This window comes from Protopterus annectens, chromosome 7.part1 (assembly GCF_019279795.1).
Source record: "Protopterus annectens isolate FY-2018-M chromosome 7.part1, PAN1.0, whole genome shotgun sequence".
Taxonomy (NCBI): domain Eukaryota; kingdom Metazoa; phylum Chordata; order Ceratodontiformes; family Protopteridae; genus Protopterus; species Protopterus annectens.
Window position 1 is genome coordinate 191,456,219 of NC_056740.1, and position 22,574 is coordinate 191,478,792.

At 41.6% G+C, this 22,574-nt stretch overlaps 1 protein-coding gene across 1 annotated transcript in view; it reads right to left on the reverse strand.

Moving 5' to 3' along the window:
* The window catches only part of IRAK2 (interleukin 1 receptor associated kinase 2), an 862,709-nt gene that overhangs the window by 289,428 nt on the left and 550,707 nt on the right, over window positions 1-22,574 (reverse strand). Inside the window, exon 8 of the mRNA XM_044078636.1 lies at window positions 14,783-14,892. Coding sequence (XP_043934571.1) covers window positions 14,783-14,892 — 110 coding nt within the window. The remainder of the gene's footprint in view (window positions 1-14,782; window positions 14,893-22,574) is intronic.

Below are 22,574 nucleotides of genomic sequence, written 5' to 3' on the forward strand. Positions count from 1 at the left end.
AAAGAAAGAAATAAGAACCATACCATCCTTTGCCCCTCACACAAGCTACAGTGATATCCTGTGCACAGCTCTGAGAAGTGCTGGTTTTAGACTAGGTGTAGTTTATGGCACAGACCACTTCACTACTAAGCTTATGTCAAAATTCACTTATAAAACCTGGGGTGTGCAGGTCTAATTGTTCTGGGATGCATTTCATGTCTTATTTTTGAAAGATAATGGGCTGGATTCATGAAAGGCTACACTAAGTGCAGCTATCATGTACAAGGCTCTGCGCACCATGCACATGATAAAGCACTATTTGGTATTCATTAAACAGCTCTTCACTTAGTGTAGAGTCTCAAAAGAAGAGTAAACATGTTAATGAAATGTAAATAGCCAAATTAAATGCTGATTAACCACGCCAACATGGCAAAACTATTCAGAAACCTATAAAGCAATCATGTACACTCAAGATTACAGCCACAATTATACTTAGGAAAAATAACACGTCACGTGTTACTGCTGCCATCATTAACCTGTGCAACAGGCTTTAATTCAAGGTGCTGCTGCTTGCCAGACCCTGGACAAAAAGAACGGTGTTTAGACTCAATTTGACTTATCATGCATTGCATGACACAGAAACTGTTTAGCGACACCAGGTGGAAAGGGAAATACTACAGGAAATATGCAACCTTTGCCACCCTCACCTGAGGCCCTAGGGAAATCATGGAGAGCCCATCCCAGTGGAAACAAAGGTATGTATAGCTAGGTACTTTCCAGAGACCCACAGGAGATATAGCAGTCACAGGCCTCAGCTTCCAGTATATTACATCAGTTTCTAAAGGCAATGCTACAACATGCAACACAGCATATCTATTTCCCAGGCACCCCACAAGAGACAGCAAGAACCATGCCTGAATTTTATGCAATAAAACACTTACCTGAAGTTTTAGGGGCCATAGATTGCACAAAAATCAAAGCCCCACCCAGTGAACAGGGAAGGAGGTACATTAACAGGAAAGGAAACCACTATGTAGACTGTCATGTTGTCTATAATAACCCAGGTAACCCAGGCAGTTTTCATGGCAAGCATATGGCACACTTATGAGCTGTACACAAAGTTTGCTAGGTGACTTTCCACAACGGCATCTAGTGGGAGATGCAACTTATGCTTTGGAACCTTAATTCATAACACCCAAGAGAAATCCACAGAACCCCACCGAGCAAGGACACAACAATGCCCATGTTTTAACTAGGAATATCATATAAAGTGTACTTGTCTTGCCCAATTCAGTTTTCTGGTGTCTAGACACATCAGAAGATGAACTGCAATATGACCCAGTAATCTCGCCGAAATATTTACAGTCTGTTCCATATTGCACAATATCTTTCTCAGGAAACAGCTTCAACAAGGACAAGTAGGGGCAGGACCACAGTTCCCAGTACCACAGCCAGGAACAGAAGCTGCAGTAGACACAGATGAGGAGTTTGAGGGAGAACCACCAGCCATGGATGCTGCCGGCAGGCATAGACATGCACAATATGCCATGGCTTTGGCTAAGAGACAAAGGACAGCACATGTACTGACTACCTAAGTAAAAAACTAACAGCATGAGCACATACAAATATTAAAACTGATGCCTGCAAAACTGCACAACCTTTGCTTAACCATGTAATTGTTGTGCTCTGTTAGTATCAGGCAGAGACAACCCTCAAGGACCAATCTTGCATCTGCAGTATTACTAAGTTAAGTCTGGAACCTGTATGGAAAAAAACAATATAGAGTTATATAACTGATTACTGTCATACGCAAATTCTGATATGCCCCTAAGGTGGAACATGTCCCAGGTGTACAGTAATGTCAATAGTACCTTATGACTGATGTTTGCAATATATAGTTATGGATATTGCCCAATACTGTGCATCAAACAGTTCAGCTGACAACATTTGCACAAGTATAACAATAAGCAATACTTAATTATCTACTTTGACTGCATTGGTAAGAATACTAACAGAAATACACTGAGGGTCAAAAATTACAGATGCAATCATTTGCAACTGATTATGAAAGATGATTAAAAAATGCAATCTGCAATACATTTACATTAAAGGAAGGGTTGGAGTAAGCAAGCATTAGCTATCCACTCTGTGCATCAGACATGGATACAATCCAAAGCCACAAAAGATGTGGAAAGGGCATGTCACAACCATTATCACTTGCACAGGGAGGGGGTGGATGGGACAGGAGGGCAAGCCTGACACCAAAGAAGTGAGTGTGTGCAAGTAAAACAAGAATGTATTCCTTAAGTATCCAATTTGCAGAGCCAGTAGCAAGATATGTGTAGCAGTCAACAGAAATTAATAGATGAGTAGAATTAGTGTGTGTGTGTGTGTGTGTGTGTGTGTGTGTGTGTGTGTGTGTGGTGGTATCAGCATTTGTTGAATGTGTGTGTGTCTGTAGGAACACAATCAAACGTGCTAGCACTATGCGCTGACATCTCAGACAGGTGTGAGCTGCGTATGGTAGACTAGTCAGTTCAGTGTCATCGCCCCCTACCACACAAATGTCCTCTGCCAGGAGTTGCAGTGTTAATTCCATGGTCCCTGTTAGAATGTATAGTGCTACCAGAATGTGAGTGATGTTTGTTGTATGAGCTCGCATTACAACTATGTCCTTGAACACAACCCAGTGCCCTACCATGTCTGGATGTGGACATGGCAATCACTGATGGAGCAGTGGAAGTAGTGCCACTATGGATACATGATCTTATACCGCCACTCTGGCTAACATCAGATGATGTAGTGGCTCTTTAACCATGTGTATGCTTACAGATCCTGCCCATTCCAGCGTGTCATTCATCCAGACCAAGCAATCACCCACACATGGTTCAGGCAGTCCCGCACGTCAGAATGCACAATGTTTAGTACCCACACTATCTCTTCTGGGGCCCTTGTGGAATGTGCCTGACATGTCGTGTGGCACCTACTGACACATCAACATCAGGAACAGGGTGGAAAACAGGCCTCCTCCAAGCACCTTTAACAACCTACCTGTTTGGCACCTCACCCTTATGATGGCTATGGGGAAAATCAACCAATTTTGCAAGTTGAGTAACCACACTACCTTGCTCAACCGTGTCACCCTCAACCTGACCTATGTCTGAGGTCTCTGTGCTATGGGTGTGTGCAGTTATACTGATTGTCTGAAATAGGGACCAGGATGCTGGAGGCACAACCTCAGTGTCAGACTGACCCTTTGCACCTCCAGACTGTGCTTCTTCATTGCTGCATCATCATCATAGTCTACCAATACTCTGACATCAGGTGGTCGGAGTTCCACAGTGCCACTAGCAGACTCACCTATCATAACAAGTAATCACCACAAGAAAGACAAAAAAAGAATAAACAATGATCAAACCTATATTTATGTGAAATGTATTTAAAAAATTAAGAGACACTAATGCAACAAAAACAAATACATTTCAGTTACACATACGTCTATATTTTATACATTAGTAAGATTAGAGAAAGTGTGCTTAACATGTGCAGGTGGTCAAGCAAAAACAGAACCAGATGTGAGACATAAAAAGGGAGCTTTGGATACTGATGTTATTACTGTGAGAATGACTTACATGTGAATAACAGTGAAAATGTAACTTCAACAATGAACCTGTGAAATTAAGTTTATTACATGCTGCACATTATATATTTTGACTATAGAGCAAAAAGCAAAAAAAAAAAAAAAAAAACATGCATGCACAAACATGGCATTTAAAAATGAGCCCACAGGCAACATAATTTTATATATATATATATATATATATATATATATATATATATATATATATAGGAGCACTTTATAAGCTCGAAATACTGAAATGTCGATTTCTGAATCTTGCACTCAAAGTGGAAGGATCAGAAGATCGAAACCCCAGAAGCGTGAAATTCAAAATCTTGAATGCCGAAGATTTTGAGTTAGTGGTTTTGGTTCATAGGTTGGTACTAGGCTATTGGCCCTAAGGCCTATACAAGCCTAGCCATAACAATTCCCTGGCTATTTCTTCCCACAGTATTTACTTCCCTGGACCCCTGTCTAGCAGGGTGACTGACGTGATCCCCGGGGTGAATTTCCTATCTCCCATCCAATCATCAGGGTTCCTTTTGAAGAGGGCCAAAGAAGCACTCTGCTTGACATGTATGGGCAGTCTACTCCAGAGTCCTCCAGCATGTTCTTTTCATTGTGATGACAAGGTTTAGATCCCTGGAGCGTGTGTCTGAGGGATTGGGATTTCTTTAAGTGTAGCATGTCCAACACCTCTGGGTTTGACATGGCCTTGTATGTTAAGCAGAGATCGCCTCCGTGTAGACAATATGCGACAGAGTATAAGTGGAGTTTTTTTTAGATGGTCAGCATAGGGCATCTGCTTTAGGCCTGTGATTCTTTTAGTGAGGTATTTCTGCAGCCTTTCCAGTTGTTGCAGATATTTTGAGAGGTACATACCAAATTGTGTTGCACACTGTTCATGGATTCAAGTAAGTGTTCATGTTTAAGATTGTTGGGTAGGGGCTGTAGTGTGTGTGTTAGTGTCTGTTGTTACTGTGATGTGTGTGTGTGAGAGAGGAATGTAGTTTGTGTGGTGGTGGTTTGTGTGTGGGTATGTAGTGTGACCTTGGAGTTAGAATATTTAAGAGGGGGGGTGTGGGGGGTGCAGGTGGGCTTGCCCCCCTGCATACCATAAGAGTAGGTGTGTGTGCTTGTTTAGTTGTGTGCGCGTGTGTTGTATTGGTGTTTGAAAGTGTTGGGAGTTTGAAGTTCGTGGTTTTGTCGTTTCAGGATTTAGGCTTTCGCGGTTTTGGGTTTTTGGATTTTCTATTTTATGGGCTCAACATTCTGAAATTCGAGATTTCAGAATTTCAAGCTTATAAAGTGAATCCATATATATATATATATATATATATATATATATATATATATATATATATATATATATATATATATATATATATATATATATATATATATATATATAAATTACTGTAAATAATGTTTTGCTGTTCATCAGATTAATGGCTTTTTAAATGTATGAGTAATGTGTTGCTGCATCTATTTATTTATTGACACTAAATATCTTCCAAGGAAAACTATTCTTCAGGTAATATAAAGTGTACTTGGCAATTCCCAGGGAAGATCCTGAAAATGGTCCAGTAGGATCAGTATTCTACCCTGCTCAGCAAATACAAATAAAATAAATACAAATAGGATCATAAAACTGTTGTACTGGATTTAGTATATTACTTTCTTGTTCTGCTTATCCTTAGTCCCTCTAAAAATGGGCTTTGCCCAGTAAGGCTAAATCAGTTTACAAACGGTATATAAATAAAAACATACATACATACATACATACATAAACAGGTTTAAAATAAATCAAACAACAAATTACAAATGTGGGTCACATTAACTATTGGCTAGTTCAAAAAGATAAGTCTTTAAAGCTGGTTATACTTACAGACTCCTTCATACAACCAGGTAGTAAGTATAAAAATAAAACATTGGCAACTAAAGTTTTGAATTCCAGTGGACTCAAGCTGAGAGCTAAATAAACCAGACAACAACCTTAAACACAATCCACTGTTTTACTGTCAGGAGAAATACATTGGTAATTGGATACCTTAGTAAGGAACTGGGGCTACTGAGTTCTAAACCAGCAGTAAACAACCAAGTTCTGTGTTGGAAAGCCCTAAAAACAGCTCAACTTGAAGAAGACCAGTGCACACACCCCTACAGGGAGGAGAGAAGAAGGGGTAAGATGTCTGATTAGGGAAACATTCCTAAGATGTGAACATGTAGATTTCATGATGGTTGAAACCTGGCCCCTCAACACTGGGCCAGTCGTCACCAATCTCCCCAAGATTCCTCACACTGGCAATGATGCTGAGCTTCTCACCACTATATGAGATATAAGAAGACATGACTTGCCACTTGAAACTTTAAGTGTATCATGAACAACCATTGCCACTATCTTACTGGTGTTAATTTAAGCTGATTACTTACCATCCAATCAAGGATACATTCCTAGTCACTTAAAAAAAAGCTGCTGACTAATACAAATGTGGCTTTTTCAGCCATATTGCACTTAGCATTAACTATTTTTCCACTGCAATGTGCATTAACTTTTTTCCCCCACAGGTCCCACTCCAATGACCAGTCCCACATACAAGTATAAAGCCTACCACTGTTCAGCTGATCCATTTGTTCCTCCAGGGCTATGAGCATTCTAATAACAAACTTTTGGGACCTTTCTACACGTAAGGGTCTAGGTAGGCAGGAAAAGTGCCATTATTTATGTGGGAAGTCTGTTTTTTTTCTTAAGGTTCTAATGTCCCCTGTACATGCCCAAAGTTTCCAAAGGCTTGGAATACAAACAGACCATCACAACAGCAGTATGTGTCTCTGTCCATAAGTAATCAGCTGGCCCTATCCTCCTTTGCAGAAAGCACCTTTACTTAATCTACAGTCTACATCGGGGATCTAACAGGATAAGTGTGCCTAGGCACATGGCCCTTTCCCCCTCCCCTGAAGGCAGGTGAGTAGGCTTAGCCAATTCATTCCTCTCCTTTCCCATGTCAGGTACAAAAGGTACTTCAGCTACTAAGTAAACCCTAGTCACCTGCATTACATTTACGGATTTATTCTCTAAGCCAACAGAGATGGCACGCTTTCTGACTTTTGCATTAAATGACAACATTCATTCTGTTATGGACAACAGCTGACTTACTGTTTTTTTTTTTTTTTTGTAGATTGTTACTAAAGCTTTTTGCATGCTCAGTCCCAAATTTCTCCTACACTCTATTTGTTCACAGTTTTGTTTCTAGTGTCATCTCCTGGAATGAATTTTATCTGTCAGATAGTTATTTCCAGCTCATTTTACAGACTCATAGATATTCCAATGCCAAGGGGTCTCTTGACCATTCTTGCCTTGCCAATACCCTCGCTCATTCAGCACATCCTTTCTCCAAGAAGACCATACTGACATATTCTGCAGTAAACTTTTGAATACCTATCCAGTCATCTAGTTTATATTTAAAGGAAGACAGTGAGTTGCACTTCTTGACATGCAAGGGACGGTTATCCCAAAGGGTTAGGAGGAGCTGGGTTACAAAAAGTACAGTTGTGTACACTTATCATAAATGTAGATATTCGAGTGTATTCACTGTTGCAGTCATTACATTTGGGTTATCTGCTTGCAGGCAGCCCTCAGTCAGCCTAATTAACAAAGTCTTGGGTCCTGCGTTGGTTGCTGTCCCTTCTTCGATGGCATCAGGTCGTCAGGGGTATAAAACATGCAGCCAACGCCATTACATCAGTTTTTCTTCCACAGATATCAGGTGCCCCCCTAATGGGAAGCAATTAAACATAAAAGCACAAAGATATACCTCCAACAAAAAAGCAAATACACCAAAAAGGCTTTTAAGCATAGTAAAGGAAAGTAGAGGTATAGCCAAAAGAAGTTAGGGGGCTGGAGGGAGGGTAACCAGGACTGCAACAGTGAATACACTCGAACATCTGCATTTATGGTAAGTGTACACAACTGTACTATGTTCTTCGTCTTTCACTGTTGCAGTCATTGCATTTGGATACATTCCCAAAGCTATGGTTGGGAGGAGGAATTTAGATAGCATTAGGGCCAGCTATAAGGCCCTGCAAGACTGCAGTGGCAAAGCCAGCTCTGGATTTAGAGAAAATTGGCAAATGATAATGCTTGGTGAAAGTATGTACAGAACTCCAGGTAGCAGCTTCTAGGATGTCCCTGGTAGGGACACCTCTCAGAAAGGCTGTAGAGGTAGATGCAGCCCTGGTGGAGTGAGGTCTGATCCCCTGTGGGATAGGTTTTCCATGGTGCTTATAGCAGAGATGAATGCAATGGCTTATTCATTTAGAAATGGTTTCCTTTGAAATAGCCTTCCCCTCTGCCCCTGCAGCAAATGCCACCAGCAGTTGTTCAGATTTCCTTTGAGGTTTAGTCCTGTCCAAGTAGAATCTAAGTTGTCTGTGCACATCTAAGGAATGCAGTATCCATTCCCCTTTATTATGTGGATTGGGAAAGAAGGTTGGCAAATGAATGGACTGATTAAGAGCCACACTGGATACCACCTTGGGCATGAAGGATGGATTGGTTCTGAGGGACACCCTGTCTGCATGAAAGATGATGAAAGGCTCCACTGCCATAAGGGCCTGTAATTCAGATACCCTTCTAGCTGAAGTGATTGCTAAAAGGAAAGCTGTTTTCCAAGAAATAAATTTTAAGTCTGCAGTAGCAGCTGGCTCGAAAGGAGGTATTGTGAGTTTCTCCAAGACAAAGTTAAGGTCCCAGGCTGGGGTTGGAGCTCTCCTGGGTAGTCTCAAATTTTTGGCCCCTCTGAGGAACTGCTTGAGCAGTGGATGAGCGAAGAGGGGAGGTTCTGTGCTATAATGAGCTGAAATGGCTGAGGCATGGATTTTAATGGAGGAAAAAGACAGGCCCTTGTGAAGCATCTCAGTTAAGTATTGTAAAATCTGAGGTAAATTGGCGCTGCTGTGCTCATCCCTTGAAATTGGTTCCAGGCACAGAATCTTTTCCATTTTTCAGCATAAGATAATCTAGTACTAGGCCTCCTTGCCTCTAAAATGATATCCATCACAGGTTTGCTGAGGGATGGTAAAGGAGAGATTATGTAATTAGCCAGGCTGCAAGGTTCAGTGTTGGCAGCTGAGGGTGCAGAATCTGGTTCTCCTGCTGAGACAGCAGGGAAGGAGTCTGAGGCAGGTGCCATGGAAATAACCGTTCCACACTGCGCAGGAGGGAGTACCAGTGTTGGCACGACCAGTCTGGAGCAATCAAAATCATCATTGGTTTGTCCTGTTTGATTTTTAGTAGTACTTTGGAGAGCAGAGGCAGAGGGGGAAGGCATAGACTGATAGGCTTTTCCAGCTGAAGGACAGAGCATCCATTTTCCAGGCTTTTTGTGGGGAGTCCTTGTGCAGAATTTGTCCAATTGGTAGCTCTGGGGAGAGGCAAACAGGTCTATATCTGGGCTCCCCCATTTGCTTGTCAATATGTTGAATCCTTGGTTCCAGTTTCCACTCATGTGAGTCCATGAGGTTTCTGCTTAGTCCGTCTGACAGTGTATTTAATGTTCCTGGCAGGAATTGAGCTTGTAGGTGCACTTGGTAGCTCAAGGCTGTGTTCTACAATGCCATGGCTAGTCTGCACAGGGGGTGAGAATGTGTACCCCCCTGTTTGTGTATGTACCACATAACAGTGGTGTTGTCCGTCTTTACCATTAGTTGTCCTGGAAGAATGTGGTCCTTGAATGCTGTTAGAGCATTCTGTACAGCTAACATTTATTTTTGATTGATATGCATGTGCATTTGACTTGGGTTCCATTTGCCCTGAATGCACTTCCCTGCCAGGTGAGCCCCCCCATACATAGTCTGATGCATCTGTTGTTAGGGTTTGGGTGGCAGGGGGTGGTGTGAAAGGTAGTTCCTTGTTTTGCTGGCAGGCCTCTGCCCACCAAAGGAACTCTAGGCGTAAGCAAGGTATGATAGGAATTATTGTTTCTACGTCTTGAGAATGTTGACACCATAGGATTTTTAGATACCACTGTAGTTTCCTCATATGCAATCTTGCATATGGAATTAGAAGAATGCAGGAGACCATGAACCCCAAGGCTTGCAGTATTTGTCTTGCAGATAGCAAGGTTTTTGTGGCCACTTGTTCGAAGTAGGTTGTCAAATGAATTTGCTTTTCTGGCGTGAGGTAAGCCATCTGGGAAGTTGTATTCAAGCTTGCTCCCAGGAATATAATTTGTTGACAGGGCACCAGGTGTGATTTCTTTTCGTTTATGGTGTACCCCAGACACGTTAGAACCCTTTTTACAAAGGCCAGATGATTCAAAAGTATGTCCTGGCTTTCTGCCTGAATTAGACAATTGTCCAGGTATAGGTATATTTGAATATTTATTTGCCTGAAAAATGCAATAATTGGAGCTAGGCACTTTGTGAATACCCTCGGTGCAGTAGATAAGCCAAAGGGCAGTGCAGAGAACTGATAGTGCGTGTAGCCTGCTTTGAAGCGTAGGTATCTTCTGCAAGATTCCCTGATTGGGATGTGCCGGTATGCTTCTTTTAAATATAGTGTTGCCAACCAGGCATCTTTGCCTAGCATAAAAAGTAATTGGTGAAGAGTCAGCATCTTGAATTTTGGAATCTCCAAAAAGGTGTTTAGAGTAGACAGGTCCAGGATAGGATGCCATGAATTGTCTTTTCTGGGCACCAGGAAAAGTCCCGAGTAGAAACCTTGTCTCTTTTCCTCTTCTGGTACCAGTTGAATAGTCCCCATGCTTAAGAGAGAAAGTACTTGTTTTTGGGAGTCTGCCCACTGATTTGGGAGTAGGTCCGGCCACCCACTTGGTGTTGGCAATGTGTGGAAGTGAAATCTGTATCCCTGGGACACTATATTTAAAACCCATTTGTCCTGGGTAATGAGTTCCCAATTCTTTGCATGAAGGGCAATCTTTCCCCCCAAAGGGGCAGTCAGTTGGTAAGTGCTTGGAAATTTTAAAAGGAAGTCATTGAGACAGTTTACCATAGGGGGAGTCTTATTATTCCCAGACTTGGAAGTGGAGGCCCCCCATTGCTTAGTTCTGTGAGTCCCCTGGGACTGAAACCTGGGGTTTTTGCTGTATCTGGATTTGGCTTGAGAAGACCTGGAAGGGGCTGGAAAGGACCAATTCTTAGAGGGACAGTGCCTACTAAATCTAGGAGGCTGAACTTGTAAAAAATCTTTAACAGTTTGCAAAGATTTAGCTTTATCTTCCATCTTTTTAAGAACTTCCTCAGCCTTGTTGCCAAACATGCGATCCTGATTTAAAGGAGCATCCAACAATTTAGCTTTAACATGATCAGGCAAAGACTGCTCCTTAAGCCAAGCATGCCTTCTGAGCACAGACCCAGTAACAGCAGTCCTGCAAGAGGCCTCTAATGAATCAAAACCACATTGCAAAGTATGTTTTCCAACTTGTTCGGCAGAATGCATTAAATCCTGTAATTCTTTATTTTCCACACAGTCAGGAATCAACATAATTTTCTGTTTAAGCAGTCCAATAACATGTTGCTGATATTTTAACATATGAAACTGGCAGCTTAAAGCCCTAATGGCCAAGGTTGCAGATGTGTAAACCTTTTTACCCCATCTCTCCAGCGCCCTGGAGTCTCTATCAGAAGGGGTAGGATTTTTAGCAGTAGAAGCCTTAATGCCCTTGGGCCCCTGTGAAATAGTCTCTGGATCTGCAATAGGATTTTTGAAAAGGAACTTGTGGGACTCAGGGACCCTGTAGTATCTGTCAGGTTTTCTGGGAGCAGGAGGCAGGGAATCAGGGGCCAAACTAGATTCCGAGAAAGCATCATCAGCAATGTCTAGTACAGGAGGAATAGCTAAAGGCCTGTGCTGAGGTAGAAGAAGGAAATCCCTAAGCCTCTTTTTTGAATCAGAAAAATCCTGGCTTTCCCAGTGGAAATGCTCCCTTAGAGTATGTAAGGTTTCCCCAAAAGAAAAATCCTCAAGAGGGGAAGCAGAGGGAATAGAGTCCTCTGCATCAGAATCCTCATAAGTAGGTAAGGGCAAATCCAGATCATCAGAAGAATCAGAAAAAAACAGAATCCTGATCAGAAGATTCATAATTAACTTCAGTCCTAGGCCTCTTAGAAGGAGAGTGTTGGCTACCCCTGATTAGAGTTATTAGATCTTCAGCCATTCTTATCATTTGTTTTTTAAGCCTAGAGGCCTGAGCATGTGGCCTGGGCGTCGTTTTTTTTAGACATGGATCGAGATTTAGGCCTAAGTAAAGAAGGAGATATCAGTTTAATATGCAGGTCCATAGGCCTGAATACACCCTCAGAAGCCGGTGTCTGCACAGCGGCTTCAGACCCATCCAAGGTAGAGACATCCGTGGGTTCCATAGTTGAAGCATCTCGTGGCATACCGGAATCCGAATGGGTCTCAGTAGAGGCCTGCGAATCAGAAGTAGCGGGTATCAGGGGCTGCGAAAGCACCTCACTGAGTATCGGCAAACTGGCGACTGGCTTAGGAGAAGCATTGTCAGCAGTTTTGGACCTCGGCAGCCTGTCTCTGTCTTTATCTTTGCATTTTTTCAGAATCCCCGTAGTCGGATGGCTAACCAATGACATTTCCAGATAGTTAAACCAAGAACCGAAATATTTAGAGGCAAAAATATACCGATGACGGATAGTGCGCTGATTAAATAAAGCACAAAACCGACAGCAAGGTACGTCATGGTCAGGGCCTAGGCAAGGAATACAGTATGAATGAAAATCTTTATGAGGTATTTGCTTTCCACAAGTAATGCAATTATTAACTTTTACTGACATCGGTAAGGAGCAAGAAAAAGTTTCCCCAACGGGGTACTTAGCTTTAGTTGAAGACTTTGGTTCTGAAACTTGAAAACGTAAACTTCAGGAGTCGGCTGACCAGCACTTGCAAACTGCTTCTGCTTCGGGCACTGCACGGCAAGAAAGACTGATGTAATGGCGTCAGCTGCATGTTTTATACCCCTGACAACCTGACGTCATGGAAGAAGGGACAGCAACTGACGCAGGACCCAAGACTTTGTTAATCAGGCCGACTGAGGCTACCTGCAAGCAGATAACCCAAACGTAATGACTGCAACAGTGAAACATGAAGAACATCTGTCTCTTTACTGTGTCCTACTTCTCTGTTGGAGAATATTTATATTCCTGGTTCTAGTATTCATGGAGAGATTGGATTTGTGGAGAAACAAGAGGTCCAGGACAATCTAGTCTGTAATGATGCTGTAAGTGAGAGATATCTCAAAAGTCTACAGATGAGATACTGAATAAAGGGATAGAGCTCCCAGACTCTGTAGCTCAGGGATTTTAGGCTTGTGATCTCTTTGCTTAGGAATCTCTAAAGTCTAACTGTTAGATATGTTTAGTGAGATATATCTAAAAAGGGGCACTGTACTCAATAACTGGCTTGATCAATGCTGAGTATAAGGTACAGATTGCCTATTTAGACCTTGATGACATTACTCTGCAATTAGCTGGGTTAAACAAAAAGGATTTCCTAATGATGATATTACTCTGCAATTAGTTGGCTTAAATAAAAGTATTTCCAGAAAATTGTTGTTACAAGATGATCAAAGAGAGGGGACTATCAAGCCAAGTACCTTGGTCCTCAACTACATTTTCATTTTGTACAGGTGTGTTGTCTAGACAGCATTATTAGTGGAGGGGCTATCTACTAAAAGTGATAATACACTTTTTTTTGTTTGAAATGAAGTCTTATTGACAGTAAATTTCATCAGATCAGCTGCCACCTTTTTTACATTAAAATACCCTCCTCTTTACTGTTACATACCAGTGTGGCACATCTTGACTTGACAATATTTGCCCACTCTTCCTTGGAAAAGTGCTTCAAGTCCGTCAGATAGTGAGGGCATCTCTTGTGCACAGCCCTCTTCAAGTCATCCAACAGATTTTCTATTGGATTTATATCTGGGCTCTGGCTGGGCCATTCCAAAACTTTAATTTTCTTCTGGTGAAGCCATTCTTTTATTGATTTGGATGTATGCTTGTGGTCATTGTCGTGCGGAAAGGTGAAATTCCTTTTCATCTTCAGCTTTCTAGCAGACGCCTGAAGGTTTTGGGCCAAAAGTGACAGGTATTTGGAACTGTTCATAATTCCCTCTTCCTTGAATAAAGCTCCAGTTCCAGCTGAAGGAAAGCAGCCCCAAAGCATGATACTGCCACTACCATGCCTCACCATGGGGATGGTGTTCTTTTGGTGATGCAAAGTGTTGTTTTTGCACCAAACGTACCTTTTGGAATTGTGGCCAAAAAGTTCAATCTTGGTCTCATCAAACCATAACATATTTTCCCACATGCTTTTGGGAGACGATGTATTGTTTTGCAAATTTTAGCTGGGCCTGGATGTTTTTCTGTGTAAGAAAATGCTTCTGTCTTGCAACCCTGCCCCGTAGTCTACACATATGGAGAATATGGAAGATTGTTGCACATATAGTACACAACCAGTACTTGCCAGAAATTCCTGCAGCACCTTCAGTGTTGCTGTAGGTCTCTTGGCAGACTCCCTGACCAGTTTTTGTCTCATCTTTTCATCAATTTTGGAGGAATGTCCAGTTCTTTGCAACGTCACTGTGTCCCATACTTTCTCCCCTTTTCGATGACTGTCTTCACTGTGTTCCATGGTATATACAATGCTGTGGACATTTTTTGTACCCTTCTCCTGACTGATACCTTTCAACAATGAGATCCCTTTGATGCCTTGTAAGCTCTCCATGTGAACCATGGCTTTTGCTTTAACAGGCAACTGAGTAAACATCAGGAAAATCCTACTAGACAGCTGAACTTTATTTGGAGTTAATCAGAGTCTCTAACTGATGGCAGGTGTGTACACAAGAAGACTGAATGCTGTAATTAAATCAAAAGGTGCTTCAGCAAAGTATTAGTTTAAGGATGTGCACACTTATGCAACCAGCTTATTGCACATTTTTTATTTTTTATATTTTCCCCTAACAGATTTATTTATTTTTCAATTGAATTGTACAGGTTTTAGGTCACATTAAACGTGGGAAAAGTTTTGAAATGATGTATTGTGGTCTCATTTTTTATATCACAAAAAACTGGCATTTTAACAGGGGTGTGTACACTTTTTATATCCACTGTAGTTCTAAGATTATAATTAAAGCAGGCATTTCTTACCTCTTTACATTCCCATGAATAATCCTTCTAGCATGCAAAAACTGAATGGCTGTAGTTAGTCCAGTGGAAATTGAAATGCGCTTTTCCCAACACAAAGGAACACTGCCGTTCTGTTAAACAGAGAAAACAATTTGTCTCTGAGCTATATAAGTATATATGTGCACTACTTTAGTTCACAAGTAACAAAGAAACATTGTAAAAATGCATTCAATACCAGAAATTTTCTATACAAGAATTATTCTCATTTGTGTAAATGAATGACTTTAATATCTGCTGTATCTTGTAACTATGCATTTACACCCTGATCTGGGCTGAAAAGGCTCGTTATACCAATCTACTCATCTGATTAGCAAAGCAAAATAAATAGATAACATAAATAAATACATGTGAAGTCCTAGACATGTTTGTATACCATAACAAAGCACTAATACATCTTATACAGATGGATATATTTTTTTAGGAAAGTAAAACAGTGAAAAAGATAAATAAACATGGGCTTTTCATTTATTCTTTAATGGGATTTGCAGATAATACCATCACACAGCCTTAAGGAGTGCAGTAGAGCAAATTTTCCAGGTTTTACCTCATAGCAGGCAACCTAATATCAGGCACCAAGACTGAAGCAAAAGGACTGCAGTGAGCAATCTGCTAAGATTCCACCCAGTGATGCACCATCTTGATGTGAATTTAATCTAGCTATAAAATCAGTTTATTTCAGTACCCTTTCACTATTCCCAACAGAAACTGTGCAGCACCATTAATTTAGAAGAAACTTAAGAAAATCAGAGGATTACTGATCAAAATCTTAAAAAAACACAAAAAACAATATTAAGAGCTAGTGGGAAAACAAAGGAAGTTGAATCATCCCTCAAATTCTTTGAGAGTACATGTTGGGTACAGGTGACATTAAGGCATCAATAAAGAACTGAATTTTTTGCTTTCACGTCCTTTTGTTAGCAAACTTTCTCATGGGTCTCTCCTAAAATTAGTCCATTGGCCTACAGGCACTAATCTGGTCAACAAAGTGTAAATAAATAAATAAAATAATAAAGTAAACACAGACAGCTCATATGCACATTTCTAGTCTTTAAAGTATGGTCTCCTCCTTTTTAATAGGCTTCACTACCATAAAAGTAGTTGCTGAACCTAACACAAAAGAAAGGCAACCAAACACCATTTCTGTAAGTCATAAGCCTGAGTTTTCTACCTGTGAAAGAGGTGCCTTACAGAGGTTTACACTAAGTACTGAACATTCACTTCTGAATCCCTGAACAGGCCTACTAACTTTACTTTAGTGGTACTGAGAAACTTCTTATTTACAGAAAAGCTGTCACCTTCCTTCTTGGTTAACACATATGCCTTACCTTTCAACTGTCTAGATTTTCACAAAATATTCAGATTTTTTGCTTGTTATTTTTGGTCTGTTACTCATAAAAATTGTGTTTTTCTGACAAATTATTTATTTTTTAAACACCTTTATTAAATTACCACAAGACAAAGGCAAACATACATTACATCAGAAAAGAAAAACAATTTTAACTTGTTTCCATTTAAATGTAATACACATCACATATATTTTCTTTGCTATCATCAATCCAACATTACAGAAAAATTGCCGAATTCCTGCCTTTCGGTAAACCTCACTCCTCTTGAACATTATTACGCATATATTGTTCCCATAATTTTCATTTACTTCTATGCAATTTGCTTCTTCCCTTTTCTAAAGACCACTCTTCCAGTTCTTTTATCTCTTTTATAATATTCAATTCCTCCAATACAGTTAGTGTACACTTTGATTTCCATCTTCTAGTAATTGCTTTTTTGTCAGCCAACAGAATTAAACTTTATAAGACCTCACTTTCTGACTTATTGATGTTTGAAATCACTAAATAATGACACATGTTTGAGTTTCAGGTAATCATATCCTTCAAAAAATGCATGATAATGCAATCCTTATTATTCTAGTTTATAAGAGCAATATTTTTTCTGTTGCGGATTTTGGGCCTTTGTCCCCCCATTACATTTAGCTTTGTCTAGATTTCTTTCACTTAGAGGCTGAAAGGTATGACATGTGCAGGTTGACAATTTTTCAGTTCAACATGAAGAGGGTCCATCTTTGCTCCTCTTCCACCCCCTCATTCCCCAGCTATATCAGCTATAGTACAGTTGTGTACCTACCATAAATGTATATGTTCGAGTGTATTCACTGTTGCAGTCATTACAATTGGGTTATCCTGCTGGCAGGCTACCCACAGTCAGCCTGAATTCCAAAGTTTAGGTCCAGCATCGGTTGCTGTCACCTCCTCCCTGACGTCAGTGCAACAGGGGTATAAAAGATGCAGCCGACACCATTTTCTTCAGTTTTTCTTGCCCTAGATGTCAGGTGCCCCTAAAATGGTAGGCTAAATTATGCCAATAAGCATGCATGCACAAAAAACAACTTTTCCTTCATCTACAAGCAAATACACCACATAGGTTGTATAGAATAGAGAAGTACAGATAAGTCCCAGCAAAGGAAAAGGGGGATGGTGGGAGGGTAACCTGGACTGCAACAGTGAATACACTCGAACATCTACATTTATGGTAGGTACACAACTGTACTATGTTCATCGTGTTTCACTGTTGCAGTCATTACAATTGGGTTGAATCCCAAAGCTAAGGTTGGGAGGCTGGTGCTAAGTAGGATTAGGAGAGGCTATCAGGCCCTGCAGAACTGCAGTGGCAAATCCTGCCCTGGATTTAGAGTAGAGAGGTAAATGATAGTGCTTCGTAAAAGTATACACTGAACTCCAAGTTGCAGCCTCTAAGATGTCTTTGGTTGGTACTCCTCTGAGGAAGGCTGCTGAAGTGGCTGCCGCTCTGGTTGAATGTGGCCTAATGCCCTTAGGCACTGATTTGCCATGCTGTGAATAGCAGAAACAAATGCAGTGACCTATCCACTTTTAAATAGTCTGCTTCGAGATAGGCTTTCCTTGTGATCCTGCAGCATATGCCACTAGAAGTTGTTCAGTCTTTCTGAAAGCTTTGGTTCTGTCCAAGTAGAAGCGTAGCTGCATGTGAATGTCCAAAGAATGCAGAATTCTCTCATCCTTATTCTGTGGGTTTGGATAAAAGGTAGGCAAATGAATTGTTTGGTTAAGGGCCACTCTGGACACTACCTTAGGCATAAATGTAGGGTTTGTGCACAGAGAAACCCTGTCAGGATGGAAAATGATAAGTCAAGAGTGCCTGTAACTCTGAGACTCATCTAGCAGAGGTTATTGCTAGGAGCAGAGCTGTTTTCCAGGATAGGGATTTAATATCAGCTGCAGAGGCTGGTTCAAACGGAGGCAGTGTGAGTTTTTCCAAGACATAGTTGAGGTACCATGCAGGTATTGGTGCTCTCCTTGGGGGTCTTATGTTTTTGGCCCCTCTCAAGTACTGCCTTAGTAATGGATAAGAAAAAATAGGTGGTTCTGTATTGTAATGAGCTGAAATCGCAGAGGCATGGATTTTAATTGATGAAAAAGAAAGGCCTTTACCAAGCATCTCAGTTAAGTATTGCAAAATCTGATGAATATTTGCAACAATCGTGTCAAAACCTTGTGTCTGGTTCCAAGCACAGAATCTCTTCCATTTTTCTGCATAAGATTTTCTGGTGCTAGGCCTCCTGGCCTCCAAAATAACATCCATCACTGCTTTAGAGAGAGGTGTGCCTTGACTGGCTATATTATCCGCCATGCTGCCAGGTTTAAGGTCCTGAGTTGGCTGTGCAGTATTTAACTGTCTTGCTGGGTCAGTAAGTGAGGAATTTGAGGTAAAGTCCAAGCTGGGCATTGAGACAAGCTCTTTAGGATTGGGTACCAGTGCTGGCGGGGCCAGTCTGAGGCAATCAGTATCATTTTTGGTTTTTCTTGTCTGACCTTGAGGAGTACCTTGGGGAGGAGAGGTAGAGGAGGAAACGCATATACGGTTAGGTCTTTCCAGCTGAAAGACAGAGCATCCACTTTCCATGCTTGCTTGTGATAAGTCCTTGTGTAGAATTTCTGTAGTTGGTAGTTGTGAGCAGAGGCAAATAGGTCTATGTCCGGGCATCCCCAATTCCTTGTAATCATGGTGAAGACTTGTGGATCCAATTTCCACTCGTGGGGATCCATTAGGTTTCTGCTTAGTTCGTCTGCCATAGTATTTGTCCTTTCTGGCAGGAATTGTGCTTGCAGATGTACCTGGTAAGTCAATGCTGTGTCCCACAAGTTCATGGCTAGCCTGCAGAGGGGGTAGGAATGTGTGCCCCCTTGCTTGTTTATGTACCACATGACTGTAGAATTGTCTGTCCTTATCATTAGTTGTCCTGGATGAAGTAAAGCCTTGAAGGCTGTCAGGGCATTCTGAACAGCTAGTATCTCTTTTTGATTGATATGTAGATGCATTTGACTTATGCACCATGTCCCCTGAATACATCTTCCTGCCATATGGGCCCCCAGGCATAATTTGATGCATCTGTTGTCAATGTCTGTCTGGCTGTGGGTAAGGTGAATGGCTGTCCCGTGTTGTGGTGACAGGCTTTTGCCCACCATCAAAACTCCTGTTGCAGGCAGGGAATGAGAGTAATTATTGTTTCCAGACTGTGGCAATGTTGAGTCCAAACACTTTTTAGATACCATTGAAGTTTCCTCATATGCAGTCTTGCATATGGAATTAGCAGAATGCAGGATGCCATGAAGCCCAAAGCCTGCAGACTTTTTCTTGCAGATAACTGGGTCTTTGCTGCCAACATTTTGAAATAAGTAGTCAGTTGTCTCTGTTTGTCTGGTATGAGATAAGCCATCTGGGCAGTTGTATTTAAGCTTCGACCCAGGAATATTATCTCTTGAGAGGGTATGAGGTTTGATTTCTTTTCATTTACTGTGTACCATAGACCTGTAAGTAATCTTTTTACAAACACCAGATGCTGTAGTAGACTGTCCTTGTTCTCTGCTTGAAAAAGGCAGTCATCCAAGTAAGGATAAATTTGTATTCCTCTTTGTCTGCAAAAAGCAATCACTGGTGCCTGGCATTTTGTGAAGACCCTGGGCGCAGTAGTTAAGCCAAAGGGCAGTGCAGAGAATTGGTAATGCACTGAGCCAGCTATAAATCTGAGGTATCTTCTGCATGATTGTCTGATTGGGACATGCAGGTATGTCTCTTTTAGGTCTAAAGTCACAAGCCAAGCCTTCTTGCCCAGCATGGGCAGAAGCTGCTGCAGAGTTAACATTTTGAATTTTGGAATATCCAGGAATGTGTTTAAGATAGACAGGTCCAGTATTTGTCTCCAGGCTTTGTCCTTTCTGGGCACCAAGAATAGCCTTAAGTAGAATCCTAGTCCCTGCTCTTGCTGTGGTACCAACTGAATAGCTGTCATGTCCATGAGGGATGAAACTTGTTTTTGTGTCTCTGCCCATTGATTGCGTGGCAGATCTGGCATACCGTTTGGCCCTGGCAGGGTGTGAAAGTGGAACCTGTAGCCTTGTGATACAATATTTAGAACCCATTTGTCCTGGGTGGTCATGTGCCAATTTTGTGAAAAAAGTGCTAGCTTTCCCCCCTAAGGGGCTGCCAGAAGATAAGTGCTTGGTGCTGGCAGGGGAAAGTCATTGAGACTGTTTTCTGTATGGCTGTGATTTTTCCTCTCTGCTTTTGGAGGTAGAAGCACCCCATTGTTTAGGCGTGTATGAGCCTTGGGGCTGTGATCTGCCTCTGGGGCATCTGTATCTGCCTCTTTGTGGCCTGTCTGACACTGGAAAGGACCAATTCTTTGTAGGTCAGTTCCTGCTAAATCTGGGAGGCTGTACCTGCAAGAAATCCTTGACTGTTTGCATAGATTTAGCTTTGTCCTCCATTTTCTTCAACACCTCTTCTGCTTTAACACCAAACAAAGCATCATGCTGTAATGGAGCATATAATAGTTTTGCTTTGACATGATCAGGCAGATTCTGTTCTTTTAACCAAGCATGCCTCCTAATGACAGAACCCGTACCCAGCAGCCCTGCAGGAAGCCTCTAGAGAATCAAAACCACATTTCAAAGTATGCTTTCCTACTTGTTCAGCTGCATGCAATAAATCCTGCATTTCTTTGTTTTCTGCACATTCTGAACATTTTTTTGTTTAAGCAGTGACATAAGATATTGCTGATATTTAAGCATATGAAATTGGCAATTTAAAGCTCTTACAGCCAAGGTAGCAGAAGTATAAATATTTTTCCCCCATTTGTCCAGGGTCCTAGAATCCCTATCAGAGGGGATAGGGTTTTTTGCAGTGGAAGCCTTGACCCCTGTGGGACCCTGAGAGATATTTTCTGGGTCAGCAGTAGGGCTTTTATAAAGAAATTTATGTGAATCAGGAACCCTGTAGTATCTGTCTGGCTTAAAAGGGGCTGGTGGTAAAGAGTCTGGAGATAGACTGGACTCTGAAAATACATCATCTACAATGTCTAAAACAGGTGGGATAGCAAGGGGCCTATGCTGAGGTAATAAAAGGAAGTCTCTGTGCCTTTTCTTGGATTCTGAGTAATCTTGGCTCTCCCAGTGGAAATGCTCCCTCAGTATGCAGAGTCTCCCCAAAAGAATAATCCTCAGGAGGAGAGGCTGAAGGGATAGCTTCTTCAGCATCAGAATCCTCATAGGGAGGAATAGAATATTCCTGTTTGGAAGAGGAATCAGAGGAAATGGAAACCTGGTCTGAAGATTCGTATTCTATCTCTTGCCTAGGCCTCTTATCAGGAGAGGGATGGGAACCCCTGATCAAAGTAATTAGGTCTTCGGCCATTTTAAGCATCTGTTTTTTAGGCATGGTGGCCTGTCCTGGAGAATGCTGTACTTGTTTCTTTGTCTTTAGAGCTGCTTTAGTCTTTGCCTTTGAAGCTGAAGTAGGTTTCACATATAACTGTGTAGGCCTGAAAACACCCTCAGAAGCCGATGTCTGCTCAGCGGCTCCGGACCCATCTGAGGGAATAGTTTCCGAGTGTCCAATACCTTGAGTATCCAGCGGCCTAGTCGGCTCCACGTGGGAGTCGGAAGCGGCCTGTGACTCTGAGGTAGTGGGTATCAGGGGCTGCGAAAGCGCCTCACTGAGAACCGGCGAACCGACAGGCCTAGCGGGAGCCTCGTCGTTGGATATGGACCTCGGATGCCTGTCCTTTTCTTTTTCTTTGCACTTTTTATAAACTCCGGTAGTCGGCTGTTTTGACGGCATTATATAATTGAATCTTCTGCCAAAGTAATGAAATGCAAAATCGTACTGACGCTTAATAGTGCATTGGTTAAATCTAGCACAAAACCGACAACTAGCAACACTGTGATCAGAGCCTAGGCAAGGAATACAGTACGAATGAAAATTCTTATGAGGTATTTGCTTCCCACAAGAAATACAATTATTAACTTTTTCTGACATCGGTCTGGAGCAAGAAAAAAGTTTCCTCAATGGGGTACTTAGCTTTAATGAAGACTTTGGATCTGAAATTCGAATTTGAAAATCTCAGGAGTCGGCCGACCAGCACTTGCAAACTGCTTTTGCTTTGGGCACCGCGTGGCAAGAAAGACTGAAGAAAATGGCGTTGGCTGCATCTTTTATACCCCTGTTACACTGACATCAGGGAGGAGGTGACAGCAACCGACGCCAGACCTAGACTTTGGAATTCAGGCCGACTGCGGGTAGCCTGCCAGCAGGATAATCCAATTGTAATGACTGCAACAGTGAAACACGATGAACATCATTACTTTTACAAGAAACCATTAGCATCCATCTCATTCCTACATTTAACATATCCCTACCCAAC